This window comes from Haliotis rufescens, unplaced genomic scaffold (genome assembly GCF_023055435.1).
Source record: "Haliotis rufescens isolate VD_foot unplaced genomic scaffold, xgHalRufe1.0.p SCAF_113, whole genome shotgun sequence".
Classification (NCBI taxonomy): domain Eukaryota; kingdom Metazoa; phylum Mollusca; class Gastropoda; order Lepetellida; family Haliotidae; genus Haliotis; species Haliotis rufescens.
Window position 1 is genome coordinate 433,791 of NW_025963795.1, and position 18,673 is coordinate 452,463.

The 18,673-nt window shown below is 44.8% G+C and overlaps 1 protein-coding gene across 4 annotated transcripts in view; it reads right to left on the reverse strand.

Moving 5' to 3' along the window:
* Positions 1 to 9,388: 9,388 nt before the first annotated feature.
* Positions 9,389 to 18,673, reverse strand: part of LOC124124729 (unconventional myosin-XVI-like) — a 201,040-nt gene continuing 191,755 nt past the window's right edge. For all 4 annotated transcript variants that reach the window (XM_046487972.2, XM_046487973.2, XM_046487971.2 and 1 more), the window contains 3 exons: positions 16,869 to 16,972; positions 16,104 to 16,193; positions 9,389 to 14,972 (listed from right to left, as the gene is read on the reverse strand). In XM_046487972.2, coding sequence (XP_046343928.1) covers positions 14,700 to 14,972; positions 16,104 to 16,193; positions 16,869 to 16,972 — 467 coding nt within the window. In that variant the 3' untranslated portion in view covers positions 9,389 to 14,699. The remainder of the gene's footprint in view (positions 14,973 to 16,103; positions 16,194 to 16,868; positions 16,973 to 18,673) is intronic.

Below are 18,673 nucleotides of genomic sequence, written 5' to 3' on the forward strand. Positions count from 1 at the left end.
AGGGTGTGGAGGTGCACTCTAGATCAAAACTGCAGAATTATCTGTGTGTGGAGGTGCACTCTAGATCAAAACAGCAGAATTATCAGGGTGTGGAGATGCACTCTAGATCAAAAGTGCAGAATTATCTGTGTGTGGAGGTGCACTCTAGATAAAACAGCAGAATTATCAGTGTGTGGAGGTGCACTCTAGATCAAAAGTGCAGAATTATTAGGGTGTGGAGGTGCACTCTAGATCAAAACTGCAGAATTATCTGTGTGTGGAGGTGCACTCTAGATCAAAACTGCAGAATTATCTGTGTGTGGAGGTGCACTCTAGATAAAACAGCAGAATTATCAGGGTGTGGAGGTGCACTCTAGATCAAAACTGCAGAATTATCAGGGTGTGGAGGTGCACTCTAGATCAAAACTGCAGAATTATCTGTGTGTGGAGGTGCACTCTAGATAAAACAGCAGAATTATCAGGGTGTGGAGGTGCACTCTAGATCAAAAGTGCAGAATTATCAGGGTGTGGAGGTGCACTCTAGATCAAAACTGCAGAATTATCTTTGTGTGGAGGTGTACTCTAGATAAAACACTAGAATTATCAGGGTGTGGAGGTGCACTCTAGATCAAAAGTGCAGAATTATTAGGGTGTGGAGGTGCACTCTAGATCAAAACTGCAGAATCATCAGTGTGTGAAGTTGCACTCTAGATTTAAACAGTTGAATTAACAGTGTGTGGATGTGCACTCTAGAATAAAACAGCAGAATTTTCAGGGTGTGGAGGTGCACTCTAGATCAAAAGTGCAGAATTATCAGGGTGTGGAGGTGCACTCTAGATCAAAACTGCAGAATTATCAGTGTGTGGAGATGCACTCTAGATCAAAACTGCAGAATTATCAGTGTGTGGAGGTGCACTCTAGATCAAAAGTGCAGAATTATCAGTGTGTGGAGGTGCACTCTCGATCAAAACTGCAGAATTATCAGTGGGTGGAGGTGCACTCTAGATCAAAACTGCAGAATTATCAGTGTGTGAAGGTGCACTCTTGATCAAAACCGCAGAATTATCAGTGTGTGAAGGTGCACTCTAGATCAAAACAGCAGAATTATCTGTGTGTGGAGGTGCACACTAGATCAAAAGTGCAGAATTATCAGTGTGTGGAGGTGCACTCTAGATCAAAACTGCAGAATTATCAGTGTGCTGAGATGCACTCTAGATCAAACCTGCAGAATTATCAGTGTGCGGAGGTGCACTCTAGATCAAAACTGCAGAATCATCAGTGTGTGAAGGTGCACTCTAGATTTAAACAGTTGAATTAACAGTGTGTGGATTTGCACTCTAGATCAAAACTGCAGAATCATCAGTGTGTGAAGGTGCACTCTAGATTTAAACAGTTGAATTAACAGTGTGTGGATGTGCACTCTAGAATAAAACTGCAGAATTATCAGTGTGCGGAGGGGCACACTAGATCAAAACTGCAGAATTATCAGTGTGTGGAGGTGCACACTAGATCAAAACTGCAGAATTATCAGTGTGTGGAGGTGCACTCTAGATCAAAAGTGCAGAATTATCAGTGTGTGGAGGTGCACTCTAGATCAAAACAGCAGAATTATCAGTGTGTGGAGGTGCACACTAGATCAAAACTGCAGAATTATCAGGGTTTGGAGGTGCACTCTAGATCAAAACTGCAGAATTATCAGTGTGTGGAGGTCCACTCTAGATCAAAACTGCAGAATTATCAGTGTGTGGAGGTGCACTCTAGGTCAAAACTGCAGAATTGTCAGTGTGTGGAGGTGCACTCTGGATGAAAATTGCAGAATTAGCAGTGTGCAGAGGGGTACACTTGATTGTGAGGGGAGTGGAGGGGAGTTCTGTTAGGCAGATATCCCTGTGAGGGGAAGAGAGGGGAGTTCTGTAAGGCAGATATCCCTGTGAGGGGAGGGGAGGGGAGTTCTGTCAGGCAGATATTCTTGTGAGGGGAGTGGAGGGGAGTTCTGTTAGGAAGATATCCCTGTGAGGGGAGGAGAGGGTAGTTCTGTCAGGCAGATATCCCTGTGAGGGGAGGAGAGGGGAGCTCTGTTAGGCAGATATCCCTGTGAGGGGAGTGGAGGGGAGCTCTGTTAGGCAGATATCCCTGTGAGGGGAGTGGAGGGGAGTTCTGTAAGGCAGATATCCCTGTGATTGGAGGAAAGGGGAGTTCTGTCAGGCAGATATCCCAGTGATTGGAGGGGAGGGGAGTTCTGTTAGGCAGATATCCCAGTGATTGGAGGGGAGGGGAGTTCTGTAAGGCAGATATCCCTGTGATTGGAGGAAAGGGGAGTTCTGTTAGGCAGATATCCCAGTGATTGGAGCAGAGAGGAGTTCTGTTAGGCAGATATCCCTGAGATTGGAGGGGAGGAGAGTTCTGTTAGGCGGATATCCCTGTGATTGAAGGGGAGGGGAGTTCTGTAAGGCAGATATCCCTGTGATTGGAGGGGAGGGGAGTTCTGTTAGGCAGATATCCCTGTGATTGGAGGGGAGGGGAGTTCTGTAAGGCAGATATCAAACAATAGTTATCATTGTGAATAATTCTAAGAATACCACCTCTATCACATCAGTGCCATAAATTCCTGTTTATGCTGAGAACCACACTATAAATTTTTATAAATTTTCAACAGACGTCCACTACACTGCCAATATATCCATAGTTGTGAGGGAAACCCTATCCCTTGCCAGAGGCGCCACTGCGCATGCGCAAGGCGGGAATCTAGTCACTTCTTTCAACCCATACTCTCATCAACTAGATGCAGATATTTGGGGAGGTGGGAGGGATTAATTCCTGATGTGATAGAGGTGGTATTCTTAGAATTATTCACAATGATAACTATTGTTTGATAATTCTTGTGAATACCTCACCTCTATCACATCAGTGCCAGTATACACCAGAGGGACCGGTGGGTTCTGGTATCTAGCATCCCATAGATATTTGGCTAGTGGAGTGGTAAAACCAAGGATTATATGCCAAAAGGGGTCTTAAACGGATGTGTCTAATAGTCTACTTACAAGACTTAGACGTATATAATTTTCAAGGTGTCATGTGAAGGGTATATGTATATTCCCTTGTGATACTTAGACTTTTTGTGACGTCGCTTCCTGTGATGACGTCATCTGTGACGTCACTTCCGGTGATGACGTCATCTGTGACGTCACTTCCGGTGTCACTATTCTCCCGTATCACTTATGACGTGGTTTACCGTTATGCCCTTTTTGGATAGTGATATTTAACGTATCTTAACGTTTCTCCGGTGTGATGACTCCTATGACGTCACTTCCGGTGGTAATACATTAACCTTCCTATCATGTAGATTACCGTATATCACTTAATCCTTCGATCTCTGATTTCAGTGTTGACATTTGCCCTGTTTTACTAACTCAATAGCGCAGTCCAGTAACAAAGTACAACTTACCCTGAGTTCCTGAGGTACTTCTGAAATCTTCACCCCCCCCCCCCCCCCCCCTCTCTTTTCCCTTTCCTGGAAGAGGGAGGGAACAGGTTACTTTATTTGGTAACTATCACCTGGGCGGCCACCAAAGGCCCCAGAGTGTATAGTCCATTTAGATCGGTCTGTATGTCTCGTAAGTAAAAGTTTGAAAAGGTGTTGTGGTCTGTGTGGGTACTAGCTCTGATTTTTGAGAGTGAACCAGGAAACCTAAATGTGTGAGAAGTTGGATGAGACACACTGTGTTTAGACTGAGTTGTGATTTGTCCTGATCGACCGATAGGAAATCGTCTATATATCCGTGCAGCCTTATGAGCTTCATATGGGCGAACCCAATGACGGGATTGGTGATCCTGGTGAATAACCATGGGGCGATGGAAATGCCGAATGGTAGTACTCTGAACTGGTATCTCTGACCGTTGACAGCGAATCGTAGGTATCGACGATGGCTTGGATGGATGGGGACGTGAAGATATGCGTCTTGGAGATCTATGCTTATCATCCAATCTGCTTGTCTTAGGGAATTCTTTAACTTCTTTATAGATTCCATCTGAAATGTGGGTGGTTTTTCCAGGTAATCTTTGTTCAGAGTTTTTAGGTCTATTATTAATCTCATCTGTGAAGAATTCTTCTTCGGTACCAGAAAAACTGGGGAGTAGAATCCGAGGGTGGTGTCTGACTCCTCTAGGGTGCTGATAGCTCCTTTTGTGAGTAATTCTTGTATGGCCACTTCTGCTGCGATGAGCTTGGGTCCTGATAGCTGGAATCGGGGTCCGGTAGGATGAATGACTAGTTTTGGTCGTTTTAAGAAGTGAAGTTTGTAGCCTCTTCTTATTACTTCGATTAACCATGAGTCGTCTGTGATGGTCTCCCAGTTGTCTGCGTACTGCATAAGACGGCCCCCGACAGGCCCTGGGATAGGATGAGATTTGAACTTGGGAAGTCTTGAGTCGATGTTTGTAAGGTTGGCTAGTTCGACTGGATTTGGAATAGACTTGTCCTTGGTCTTCCGTAATGCTAAATCGTTGTCCGTAGGGCAGGCGAAGTCGGTAGGATCTGGATGGGTCTGTAGATTTATGGTGAAGTCATCTCCGGAGGGGGCCCCTACGGGAACTGCCTCTTCCTCTGCCAAGTCCTTTCTGTGAAGTGGGAAGATCAACTTTGGAGCTCTTGTACCTGGGTTGATACGATCTGTTTCTCTGTGTAGAGGCTCGAAAAGAATCCCGGCTGGGCTGTTCACGTCGGGGTCCAGGACTCCGTCGCTGGGGTCGAGTAACCGCCGGTTGTCTCTGTAACTTGGATGCTAATGAGATGGTGGATTCCTGAAATCTCTGGTTAGTTGAAGAGATAATGGCTTCCTTCACCGACTTCAGTCTACCGTTGAAAATCTGCGATGACGTAATGGGCTGTGACATCATGGATCTCTTTAAGGGGTCTGGCATCACATGATGAACTTGCTGAAGTAAGTGTCTTCTTTGCATGATCAAAAACTGCGATGACATCCATACTTGAGTTGATAGGAGGTCTTCCTGCATCTTCAGTATGTGGTCTAACGAGCTGTGGATAAATCCCGTCTTCTGACTAGTCATCTCCGTGGAAGTGTCTAAGGTAAGATCTTCGCTCTGGTTGCACGGTGGTATGACATGGCGAATACCAGCTGCTAACCAGTTGATGTAAGAACTGGTATTCATCATTTGTCTATTGACCCTATCTAAGCTCTTGATCTTGGACATATCAATGCGCATATTGGGGTTAGGTTTCTTAACCAGATCGAAGTAATCTTCGTCAATGCTAGGCTGTAGTGAGAACGGATCATCATGTGTTTTGTAAGCAGATTTTATAAATACAGGTCTCAGTTTCGCACTAGGTCCCGCTGAACAATTCAATTGATTTTCAATTTTCTTGATGACGTCATCCAAATATGACGGAGGGGGAAGCGTATGGTATGGTTCGGTCCCTTTATCGGGTCCCTCATATCCTGCACGTTCAATCAAGGGTTTAACGGGTGTACAGTCCTGATCTGGTTTTAATGTGGGCATTAGTTCATAAAGTTCTGCTAAGATGTCTCTAAGGGAGTAATTGTTTGATCTAAAATCCTCCTCTATAGCAGTGTCCCCATAGCCTGAATGCTCCTGTGTAGATCGGCACCCCCTACTCTGGCTGTGCTGGGAGTGGGTCGTATGGCTGAGGGTATCGTAATCCCGGCCGTCTAATTTACGACAAGCTGTGCGAGAATCACGTGGTCTATAACTGTATGGTGATGTCATATTTCCCTCGCTTTCTTCGCCCGTATAACAGGACTGTGTGGCAGTATGAGAGGGTGCACGCTTAGGATTACTATCCTGATATGCACGAGCTTTGTCAGTGCGTCTATCATAGTGGCTTGACGGTGATTGGTGCGTATTTCTATGCATACTTCGGTGTGAAGACCGTGATTCACGGTGATCCCTATGGTATGCGTGGTAGGGAGAAGATCTATGAGATTCTCGGTCTCTTAGTATAATTCTCCTACTGTCCTCATAGTCTGATTCATCGTAACCTTGCTTTACATGTCTGCTGTATGAGGGTGTACTGCCATATTCAGCCTTAGATCTCTGTTTACTCTCGTGATCGATCCCTGATTGGCCAAGCCGAGTTTGATTAACTGATTCTTTTAGATCTGAGATTTCTCGAGACATAGATTGCATGCGTGTGTCAATCATAACAGACATAGAATTTGTTATTCTTTCCGTGAACTCATTTACGTTAAAGGGGGAACGCGGCAGAGGGTGAAAGTCGTTAGTTTCTGTCCAAACTCGACGATCGACCGTACCAGACGTTGCCGGATGCAAGTTAGAGGTACTTTCTGATTGACCTGTAACATGCATCTGCTCCTCAACATTATAGGGAGAGTGGGATGAGCGACGTGATCTCTTCTCCTCATAAGGTGAGATGGCGCCCTCGCGCGACACTCGCTTGTCACCCACGTGATTAATTTTTGCCGCCTCGGGCTTAATCACTTGTTTTCTTGATGTAGATGCTCTAGTGACTTTCTTAAAATCGGGATTTTTGATCCATGCCTTGGAGAGCTTGTCAAATTTTTCTTTTGACAGATGCTCGCAATAACTGCACCTTGACTTCTGTGTACAGCTGCTTTTCTTGCATGCGAGACATCTAGGGTGAGGATCCCCCGGAGCTTGGTGTTGTCCACAGCCCGAACAGACAGGTGTCTGCTTATGAGATGAAGATCTCATCCCACAACACCTTTCTTAACTAATTACTTACTAGAGACTCCGATCTTCTATACCCCCGTTCTGCTTGTAGAACTGCTCTTTGCTTGTAATCTATGAAGCTTGAGATGATCTAATGCTTGTAGTGTGGAACGCAATCACGTGTTCGGATGTGCAACAAAAAAATTTTCCTTGTTGTCATCAGGACACACAGGAAAGAAGTGACTAGATTCCCGCCTTGCGCATGCGCAGTGGCGCCTCTGGCAAGGGATAGGGTTTCCCTCACAACTATGGATATATTGGCAGTGTAGTGGACGTCTGTTGAAAATTTATAAAAATTTATAGTGTGGTTCTCAGCATAAACAGGAATTTATGGCACTGATGTGATAGAGGTGAGGTATTCACAAGAATTATCCCTGTGATTGGAGGGGAGGGGAGTTCTGTTAGGAAAATATCCCTGTGAGGGGAGCAGAGAGGAGTTCTGTTAGGCAGATATCCCTGTGATTGGAGGAAAGGGGAGTTCTGTTAGGCAGATATCCCTGTGAGGGGAGTGGAGGGGAGCTCTGTCCGGCAGATATCCCTGTGGTTGGAGTGGAGGGGAGTTCTGTCAGGCAGATATCCCTGTGATTGGAGGGGAGGGGAGTTCTGTAAGGCAGATATCCCTGTGATTCGAGGGGAGGGGAGTTCTGTTAGGCAGATATTCTTGTGAGGGGAGTGGAGGGGAGTTCTGTCAGGCAGATATCCCTGTGATTGGAGGGGAGGGGAGTTCTGTAAGGCAGATATCCCTGTGATTGGAGGGGAGGGGAGTTCTGTTAGGAAAATATCCCTGTGAGGGGAGCAGAGAGGAGTTCTGTTAGGCAGATATCCCTGTGAGGGGAGGAGAGGGTAGTTCTGTTAGGCAGATATCCCTGTGAGGGGAGGAGAGGGGAGCTCTGTTAGGCAGATATCCCTGTGAGGGGAGTGGAGGGGAGCTCTGTTAGGCAGATATCCCTGTGAGGGGAGTGGAGGGGAGTTCTGTAAGGCAGATATCCCTGTGATTGGAGGAAAGGGGAGTTCTGTCAGGCAGATATCCCAGTGATTGGAGGGGAGGGGAGTTCTGTTAGGCAGATATCCCTGTGAGGGGAGGAGAGGGGAGTCCTGTCAGGCAGATATCCCTGTGATTGGAGTGGAGGGGAGTTCTGTCAGGCAGAGATCCCTGTGATTGGAGGGGAGGGGAGTTCTGTAAGGCAGATATCCCTGTGATTGGAGTGGAGGGGAGTTCTGTCAGGCAGATATCCCTGTGATTTGAGGGGAGGGGAGTTCTGTCAGGCAGATATCCCTGTGATTGGAGGGGAGGGGAGCTCTGTTAGGTCGATAACCCTGTGATTGGAGGGGAGGGGAGCTCTGTAAGGCAGATATCCCTGTGATTGGAGGGGAGGGGAGTTCTGTAAGGCAGATATCCCTGTGATTGGAGGGGAGGGGAGTTCTGTTAGGAAAATATCCCTGTGAGGGGAGCAGAGAGGAGTTCTGTTAGGCAGATATCCCTGTGATTGGAGGGGAGGGGAGGGGAGTTCTGTTAGGCGGATATCCCTGTGATTGAAGGGGAGGGGAGTTCTGTAAGGCAGATATCCCTGTGATTGGAGGGGAGGGGAGGGGAGTTCTGTTAGGCAGATATCCCTGTGATTGGAGGGGAGGGGAGTTCTGTAAGGCAGATATCCCTGTGATTGGAGGGGAGGGGAGTTCTGTTAGGCAGATATCCCTGTGAGGGGAGTGGAGGGGAGCTCTGTCAGGCAGATATCCCTGTGGTTGGAGTGGAGGGGAGTTCTGTCAGGCAGATATCCCTGTGATTGGAGGGGAGGGGAGTTCTGTAAGGCAGATATCCCTGTGATTCGAGGGGAGGGGAGTTCTGTTAGGCAGATATTCTTGTGAGGGGAGTGGAGGGGAGTTCTGTCAGGCAGATATCCCTGTGATTGGAGGGGAGGGGAGTTCTGTAAGGCAGATATCCCTGTGATTGGAGGGGAGGGGAGTTCTGTTAGGAAAATATCCCTGTGAGGGGAGCAGAGAGGAGTTCTGTTAGGCAGATATCCCTGTGAGGGGAGGAGAGGGGAGTTCTGTCAGGCAGATATCCCTGTGATTGGAGGGGAGGGGAGTTCTGTCAGGCAGATATCCCTGTGATTGGAGGGGAGGGGAGTTCTGTAAGGCAGATATATTTGTGAGGGGAGTGGAGGGGAGTTCTGTTAGGCAGATATTCCTGTGAGGGGAGGGGAGTTCTGTAAGGCAGATACTCCTGTGAGGGGAGTGGAGGGGAGTTCTGTTAGGCAGATATCCATGCATATGATATCCCTTCAATATCCAGGAATAAATGTTGATCAACTCCAGTGAATAGCCCTTGTTCCCATGTTCATTATCATAGAAGGTTTCAGTGCCTATCTGTTGGACTTTGTGTTCACTATGAGATCATGAAGCATGGTGAGAGGTCTGTGTCAATGTGTCTTGGACATTTACTCATATAAATTTTGTCTCATTACATCATTCTAAAAGGTACCTATTGTAAACTTTTTACTGAAATGTCTGTCAAATTTCCAGAAATTAATCAGAAACACATGTGTGGTGCTATGTAAAAAGTATATTGGTGTGTGTAAAAGAGTAGTTAAGATAGGTATTTAGAACAACTGATGCATGAATGTTTTCAGATGTAAAGGTGAGCTGTGTCACAACCAATAACGAACCACTCTACACAAGATGTGGATGAAAATGTTTATTTTCATGACCAGTAAGTGACAATTCTGTACATAAAACACAAAAAATATATCTACAAATAAGAACAGGTAAAGGCTGGAAAATACTAAAGTTCTGAAAATCTGAGCATTTCAGGAAAATATCTACAGACAGGTGTAATGTGTAAATATACGAACCCAATCAAACCGGTTCTCATTGCAAGGTGGTCTACGCGGGGCAGCAAGTCATACAACGAAGCATGCAGGGGAGGCCTACATCAGTAAAACAAAGTTTGGGTGGAACAAAAGAGGGCATCGGTGGTTGAATCGGTTGGCACACTTGCATGTACGGATGAGATTGATGGGGGCCGAGCTCCACTGTGTTAGAGCATATTGGGAGCCTGCTGCCACAGAAGTGACATTGATAAATGACCTTGACCTTGATGAGCACTTTATGATTATCATTAAAACAAGAAATTTCAAGGAACAATCCACGAACTCCGTCAAATGTTTGTGTCAAAGCACATTTCAGTTACGTAAAGTCTGCTCTCTATTTCCAAGGTCACTAGGTCAAGGTCAGTCAGGCTGATGTAGGGTGTTAAGTATACAGCAGGTTTGCATCAAAAGCTGTCACAAGTATACATCCAATAAATAGTTGTTTACAAAATCAGTATGAGTATATTTGACCTCCCATGAAATAGAAACCGTAGATAATGTGACTTTGAAAAACCAACAAACTACCTTCTTTGCAAGCATTAACAACCTGATGGCCATCCTACATACATGAGAAGGGTTCAGTATGTTCTGGGAGTTGACTCAGTCTGTCATGCACCGAGTCGGAGCTGGTGCTAGATGGCAGCTGTGTTCTAGTTGGATTTCACCGAGTCAGAGCTGGTGCTGGATGGCAGCTGTGTTTAGTTGGATTTCATTGTGTCGGAACTGGAAGCCTAAACATGGCTGGTGAATCTGTGAGCCCGGCTGGTCAATACTGATGGTGATGTACAATACTGTTGGGGGTAGAGCAAATACTGTAAACATAGATGGGTGTAGCATGCAGCTGCTGTCAAAGCAAGACATGACTGCATCCTTCATAAAACTCTTAGCAGCAAACTTCCGGGAAAATCTCTACCAGTATTTCCTTGTGACACTGACCTTGACTGTCACATAGGTCAACAAGGTCACAGTACCTCATTCCACAAGGTCAACTGAGCACTATGATGAATGAATCTCATGAATCACAGACTCCAGATAGTCATAGAGCTATAACAATAGAATATCGTGAATCACAGACTCCAGATAGTCATAGAGCTATAACAATAGAATATCGTGAATCACAGACTCCAGATAGTCATAGAGCTATAACAATAGAATATCGTGAATCACAGACTCCAGATAGTCATAGAGCTATAACAATTGAATCTCGTGAATCACAGACACTAGAGAGCTGTAGAGCTATAACCATTGAATCTCGTGAATCACAGACTCTAGAGAGCTGTAGAGCTATAACAATTGAATCTCGTGAATCACAGAGAGCTGTAGAGCTATAGCCATTGAGTTTCGTGAATCACAGAGAGCTGTAGAGCTGGGGTCACCATGAGGAATAAGGCCCATGAAGATACTGAGTCAGAGTAGTTCCCCATACATCAGCAGGAGCCAGGACTTACTGAATCCTGTCCACCACACAACTGTGATACATAAAGCAGGCTTTGAGCGGTTATGATTGTCAATACTCAATGGTTCAGCACCAAATATTTAAGATAATCTGCTACAAATGAACAATAAATGTTATACAAAATTAATTTTTGAGTAAAACTTGAACACAAACTAAACTGCAACAAATGCTTACCGCTGTGAAGTTCAAATCTTGATTTTGTCATTCAAGTTACAAACAACCCAAAAATTAAACTAAATGACGAACATGCATATCTAATGAGTCTGAAAGGAGGCCAGGGTTAACGCTCCTGTGCCAGTACATATCTACATTAGGTTTGTTTAAACTGGGATGTACCCGATGGAGTCTACATCCGGGAGTACCAAGCACAGGACATCTATCTCTGAATAGAGAGCCACTCCGTGCATAGCTGCAGATAAAAGCAATAAATATGTCATAAAGTATCCAAAATACAGGTGTATGTAAAAGATAGTTCTACTTGAATCTGTCACGGAGATTTACCACAACAAAATACTGCATTACAAAATCCATTCCACTACATCAAATGGGACATATATTGAGTAAGTCATGTGTGGGCAGGTCTGCACAACACAGTGTGTAAGTCATGTGTGGGCAGGTCTGCACAACACAGTGTGTAAGTCATGTGTGGGCCGGTCTGCACAACACAGTGTGTAAGTCATGTGTGGGCCAGTCTGCACAACACAGTGTGTAAGTCATGTGTGGGCCTGTCTGCACAACACAGTGTGTAAGTCATGTGTGGGCCGGTCTGCACAACAGTGTGTAAGTCATGTGTGGGCCGGTCTGCACAACACAGCGTGTAAGTCATGTGTGGGCCGGTCTGCACAACAGTGTGTAAGTCATGTGTGGGCCGGTCTGCACAACACAGCGTGTAAGTCATGTGTGGGCCGGTCTGCACAACACAGTGTGTAAGTCATGTGTGGGCAGGTCTGCACAACAGTGTGTAAGTCATGTGTGGGCCAGTCTGCACAACACAGTGTGTAAGTCATGTGTGGGCCGGTCTGCACAACACAGTGTGTAAGTCATGTGTGGGCCGGTCTGCACAACACGGTGTGTAAGTCATGTGTGGGCCAGTCTGCACAATACAGTGTGTAAGTCATGTGTGGGCCGGTCTGCACAATACAGTTAGTCACGTGTGGGCCGGTTTGCACAACACAGTGTGTAAGTAATGTGTGGGCCGGTTAAGCTATGTGTTTTATTTGTTGTTTAATACCGCACTAAGCAATATTCCAGCTATATGACAGCAAGTTGTGTGGGCCTGTCTACACAACACAGCGTACACACATCATGACTGAATTACCAATAATGTTCACTGGAAGACATAAATTCTCTGATAGTGAGATTCTAACAATAGGTGGTGTGTGTCTAATGGTGGGCTGAGAGGGTTTCAATAATACAATCTAACAATAGATGGTGTGTGTCTAATGGTTCGCTGGGAGGTTTCAATAATACAATCTAACAATAGATGGTGTGTGTCTAATGGTTCGCTGGGAGGTTTCAATAATACAATCTAACAATAGATGGTGTGTGTCTAATGGTGGGCTGGGAGGTTTCAATAATACAATCTAACAATAGATGGTGTGTGTCTAATGGTGGGCTGGGAGGTTTCAATAATACAATCTAACGATAGATGGTGTGTGTGTGGTGGTGGGCTGGGGGGGTAGGGGGGGCAACATGTATAGGGACAAACCTGCCTTGATCCACCATTGTTGTCGGTAACAGGAAGATATTTCACCCATTGCATTGTGCTCAGGCTCTCTGATGACTGGACAAGGAACAGGGGAACAGGGAAATAACAGGAACATCGCTGCTAGTTTCATAAACACATAATATCAGACTTCCCTGTTTAACTGAGTAGACTCACAGACATTCCCACAACAGGCTTTGGCAAGACATATGCAGACTCAATCTCTCACAAGGGGGAGACAGAGGTAAGTCTTAACCCACCAGGGTGAGACAGAGGTCAGTGTTATGTAGACACAATCTCCCACAATGGTGAAACAGAGGTCAGTGTTATGCAGACTCAATCTCTCACAAGGGTTAGACAGAGGTAAGTCTTAACCCACAAGGGTGAGACAGAGGTCAGTGTTATGTAGACTCAATCTCCCACAAGGGTGAAACAGAGGTCAGTGTTATGTAGACTCAATCTCCCACAATGGTGAAACAGAGGTCAGTGTTATGCAGACTCAATCTCTCACAAGGGTTAGACAGAGGTAAGTCTTAACCCACAAGGGTGAGACAGAGGTCAGTGTTATGTAGACTCAATCTCCCACAAGGGTGAAACAGAGGTCAGTGTTATGTAGACTCAATCTCCCACAAGGGTGAGACAGAGGTCAGTGTTATGCAGACAGACCCTGTGTTAGTCAATCCATTGGAAGACCTTTCTCTCTAACACCAACAACTTCTACACATTTGACAAGTTCACTTGCTGGTAATCATTACATTCATGTAAAAAAACATCCATATAAAATGTAGAGTGACAAATACCCATGTACAACAGACCAGTACACAGGCTGACATAGAGACTCTTCCCTGACAACGTCACAGACACTTCAGCTGGAAGCAACTAGTGGCGTCCACCTACTGGCTAGAAGAAGTCCGACACTGTCTGGTTTTGTAAAACACCCGCGATGGAGAAAACTGTCTTGTACAACACTGGTGATGTCCTACACTGTCTTGCGGTGTGTGTCACTTGTGATGTCTGACACTGGTAATGTCTGACACTGGTGATGTCTGACACTGGTGATGTCCTACACTGTCTTGCGGTGTGTGTCACTGGTGATGTCTGACACTGGTGATGTCTGACACTGGTGATGTCTGACACTGGTGATGTCTGACACTGTCTTGCGGTGTGTGTCACTGGTGATGTCTGACACTGGTGACATCCGACACTGTCTTGCGGTGTGTCACTGGGGGTGTTGTTCTGGTGTTGGCACATAGGTGAGGCTGTGCCGGAATTCCCTGATTTTATTTATTTTTCAAAATCCATCTGACAAACCAGTATTATGCTTGACACTGCAGACAGCAGTACCTCCACAGCGCACCACGGAGAGATGACCCATGTGGCACAGACAGAGGTGCTTGTAATCTGAATCAAACATGGAAATAAACTGCATAGATTTTGTTGCACCTAGCAGGAATTAAGTATATCAGTCTTTCTCTAAACACTGTGTTTGTTTGTTTGATTCATAAATATGTTATAAATGCATACAAAAGAATTTTGATTGGCAGATTCTGTAGCTGTTGCTAAGCAACACACAACAATAATATGCAAAATGCTGCGGGATTGGTTATAAATATACAGTCATTCAGGTCTTTGCCAGTCCTAGAGGTCACAGAGGTCATCCAACAAGAACAATAGCCTTCACTGACCTTGACCTTGACCAAGACATAGCCGACACACATCCAAGACACAACATTGACGGACACAGCTACATGTACATGATACAATGAGTGACCTTGTCGTGAAGGTCGCATTGACACAAATGTCTGTGTTGCTGACACGTGTGTCGCGCGTCACATCTGTGTCGCCTGGAACCCTGTTCTGCTCCAGTAGAAGACACAGAAACACCTCAGTAATTTTGTTCACTTTTCGTCTTGTTTCCGAGAAAATGATCAGCAGAAAAAAATATCACATTTTTAACCAATCAACTCGGAGGTGCTTCCTCTTCATCGTCAGGATTAAATTCGTTGAAAAATGTCATTGGTACTTTCTCTCTCTTGAACAAGAGCTCTCGTTTCCATGGCGGCATGCTCTCCAGTTCTGCAGGGTCCATCGCCATGGCAGCAGGGGTAATGTTGGCGTTTGTCTTGGGGACACCACAGTCAGTGTTGGAGGGGCGCTCAATCTGTGGGGCTTTCTTCCCTACAACTACTTTAGGCTCCTCTGGAACATCCTTGGCCAGAGCTGCATCCTGTTCCTGTAGGAGGAGAAAGTGAGAGTGAGTGAGAGTAAGTGACAGGTATTTAAAATCATTGTCAACATAACATTACAGCTGCAAGTTGGTCCTGTAGAGTGAGTGAGTAAATGTCACCACAAAGCACCAGTGGTAGAGTAGTGCATGTAGACGAGACTCAGGTTTATTGAGTTACAACTATACGAAACATGTACAACATTGTTAACTGCTTCTTGTCTACAGCATCAAAGAGATGAGTAGAACATTTCAGACTTTCCACAGCAATGTGCCTGTCTACCAATGACCTATGGCTATATACTGATGGAAATAAGAAAGGCAACATGAAGCAAACTACCCTCTGGACATGTTCCCTTATCTCCTCCCATCAGTATATAGAGTATACAGTGAGTGAGTGAGATGGGTTTCACGCCGCTTTTAACAATATTCCAGTTATATCACGGCGTGTCAACTTAATGTGGGAGGAAAGCCCGAAGTAATACAGGCCTTGGACGTTTACCACTTTGGTGAAACCAAAGAGCATGGTATGGTGCTGACAAACCTAGAAACGTAATTGGGGCAAACCAGGATTCGAACCCACAATCATAGGTTTCTGGCGCAAGGTCCTTCCCAGCGCGTGACACCTTTGTTACACTCTCGGTAACTTCGCTGCAAACCAGTGTGGGCGCGGCCATTACAAGAATCTTGAAATTTGCCCTGTAACCCCATATGTAGTAAAGTTTATACTTTTGTTTATGTCTTTGGGAATGCCATCATATTTCATTTTGAAAAGGTTTACGACTGACCATGTTTTCCAGATGAATTTACTTTGTTGTTTTAATAATCAGATTGGTTCGAGATTGCAGACTAACGGAAAATCAACCATCTTCTCCCTTACATTCTAACTATATCAATAACACGATAGTTTCAATGAAACAGAAATTCAAATTGACAAGCAAAGAACAGTAATTTATCAGTGGTAAGTGTATTCGGCATCACGACAGTCGTCACTTGTTTTTAAACATAACGGTCATTCGGCTGCAAGGTCAACTCCAAGCATGGTTGTGGCCACCTATTCACAGTCGGGAGTTTTGTAATATACAGAGTGTGTTGAACTCAGGATACAGTGGTGGGAGCTGTGGGGAACTCAGACATTACCTCCTGGGACTTCTTCATGAGGATCTTCCTCTTCCACTCTGGGACGTCCTTCCACTTGGCCTGCTCCTCCCTCTCCCGCAGGATCTTCCTCTGCAACACAAACAAACAAACTCAACCTCCCTCCTTCGGAAATTCATTGCACCCTGAAATGTTTGATCTGAACCCGTTCTGAATCCTGCAAGAAACATCAAATGGAATAAATCTAAGTCCCCGCAGCTGTTTGGTTCATGTGGTTTCTATTTTGAAACCTTATAGTGGTAAATGAGCTGACGACCATAAGTCTTGTAGTACATTACTGCCTGTTATTCACCGACTTTCACTGTCAGAGCGTTTCCTGATCATGAAGGCGAACTAAGACTACATTTCAAAATATAGTCGAGGAGTTTGCTGCAGGAGCAATGTGCACATCCTTTGTGTTGCAGAACATTTATGATAGCAGGGGCTTTTTCAAGAGGCTCTTCACTATTTCCATTGTGTGTAATTGTGGCAGGTCAAACTATTTCCCTGTTCCATGTTCAGCCCCCAACATGTGTTACATAACATCAATCAGATCAGCCCCCAGCATGTGTTACATAACATCAATCAGATCAGCCCTCATTCATTGACACGACTGTTCCTCACATAGTAGTCTGACCTTGACCTTTAACAGACTGGTAAAGTATGGATGACAGTTTGGGACATTCACTCCAGGGTCTCGAGTTACACCAGTTGAGCAAGCCCCCACTCGCTATCTCCAACACACATCCAACATGAGCTTCTACGTACAACATATTCCTCTATCTTCTCTCTGTTCTTCTTTTCTACCATCTCTCGCTTCCAGTTGGGCGTGTCCTGTGTGATAGGGACCACTCCTGGCACACTGCTGATGTCTGCAACACAAGGACAGAGCGTGAGTATATCATGGTCATCACAGTCGGTATATCTCGGGTAAACACGGTTGGTACATGTAAATTACAAGTATACCATAGTCAACGCAGGGTATATCATGAGTATATCATGGTCATCACAGTCGGTATATCTCTGGTAAACACGGTTGGTACATGTAAATTACAAGTATACCATAGTCAACGCGGGGTATATCATGAGTATATCATGGTCATCACAGTCGGTATATCTCTGGTAAACACGGTTGGTACATGTAAATTACAAGTATACCATAGTCAACGCAGGGTCTATCATGAGTATATCATGGTCATCACAGTCGGTATATCTCTGGTAAACAGGGTTGGTACATGTAAATTACAAGTATACCATAGTCAACGCGGGGTATATCATGAGTATATCATGGTCATCACAGTCGGTATATCTCGGGTAAACACGGTTGGTACATGTAAATTACAAGTATACCATAGTCAACGCAGGGTATATCATGAGTATATCATGGTCATCACAGTCGGTATATCTCTGGTAAACACGGTTGGTACATGTAAATTACAAGTATACCATAGTCAACGCAGGGTATATCATGAGTATATCATGGTCATCACAGTCAGTATATCTCAGGTAAACACGGGTGGTACATGTATAATACAAGTATACCATAGTCAACGCGGGGTATATCATGAGTATATCATGGTCATCACAGTCGGTATATCTCGAGGAAAAACAGGTGGTACATGTATATTACAAGTATACCATAGTCAACGCGGGGTATATCATGAGTATATCATGGTCATCACAGTCGGTATATCTCGGGTAAACACGGGTGGTACATGTATATTACAAGTATACCATAGTCAATGCGGGGTATATCATGAGTATATCATGGTCATCACAGTCGGTATATCTCAGGTAAACACGGGTGGTACATGTAAATTACAAGTATACCATAGTCAACGCGGGGTATATCATGAGTATATCATGGTCATCACAGTCGGTATATCTCAGGTAAACACGGGTGGTACATGTATATTACAAGTATACCATAGTCAATGCGGGGTATATCATGAGTATATCATGGTCATCACAGTCGGTATATCTCAGGTAAACACGGGTGGTACATGTATAATACAAGTATACCATAGTCAACGCGGGGTATATCATGAGTATATCATGGTCATCACAGTCGGTATATCTCAGGTAAACACGGGTGGTACATGTATATTACAAGTATACCATAGCCAACGCGGGGTATATCATGAGTATATCATGGTCATCACAGTCAGTATATCTGGGGTAAACACGGGTGGTACATGTATATTACAAGTATACCATAGTCAACGCGGGGTATATCATGAGTATATCATGGTCATCACAGTCGGTATATCTCAGGTAAACACGGGTGGTACATGTAAATTACAAGTATACCATAGTCAATGCGGGGTATATCATGAGTATGTCATGGTCATCACAGTCGGTATATCTCTGGTAAACACGGTTGGTACATGTAAATTACAAGTATACCATAGTCAACGCGGGGTATATCATGAGTATATCATGGTCATCACAGTCGGTATATCTCAGGTAAACACGGGTGGTACATGTATAATACAAGTATACCATAGTCAATGCGGGGTATATCATGAGTATATCATGGTCATCACAGTCGGTATATCTCGAGTAAACACGGG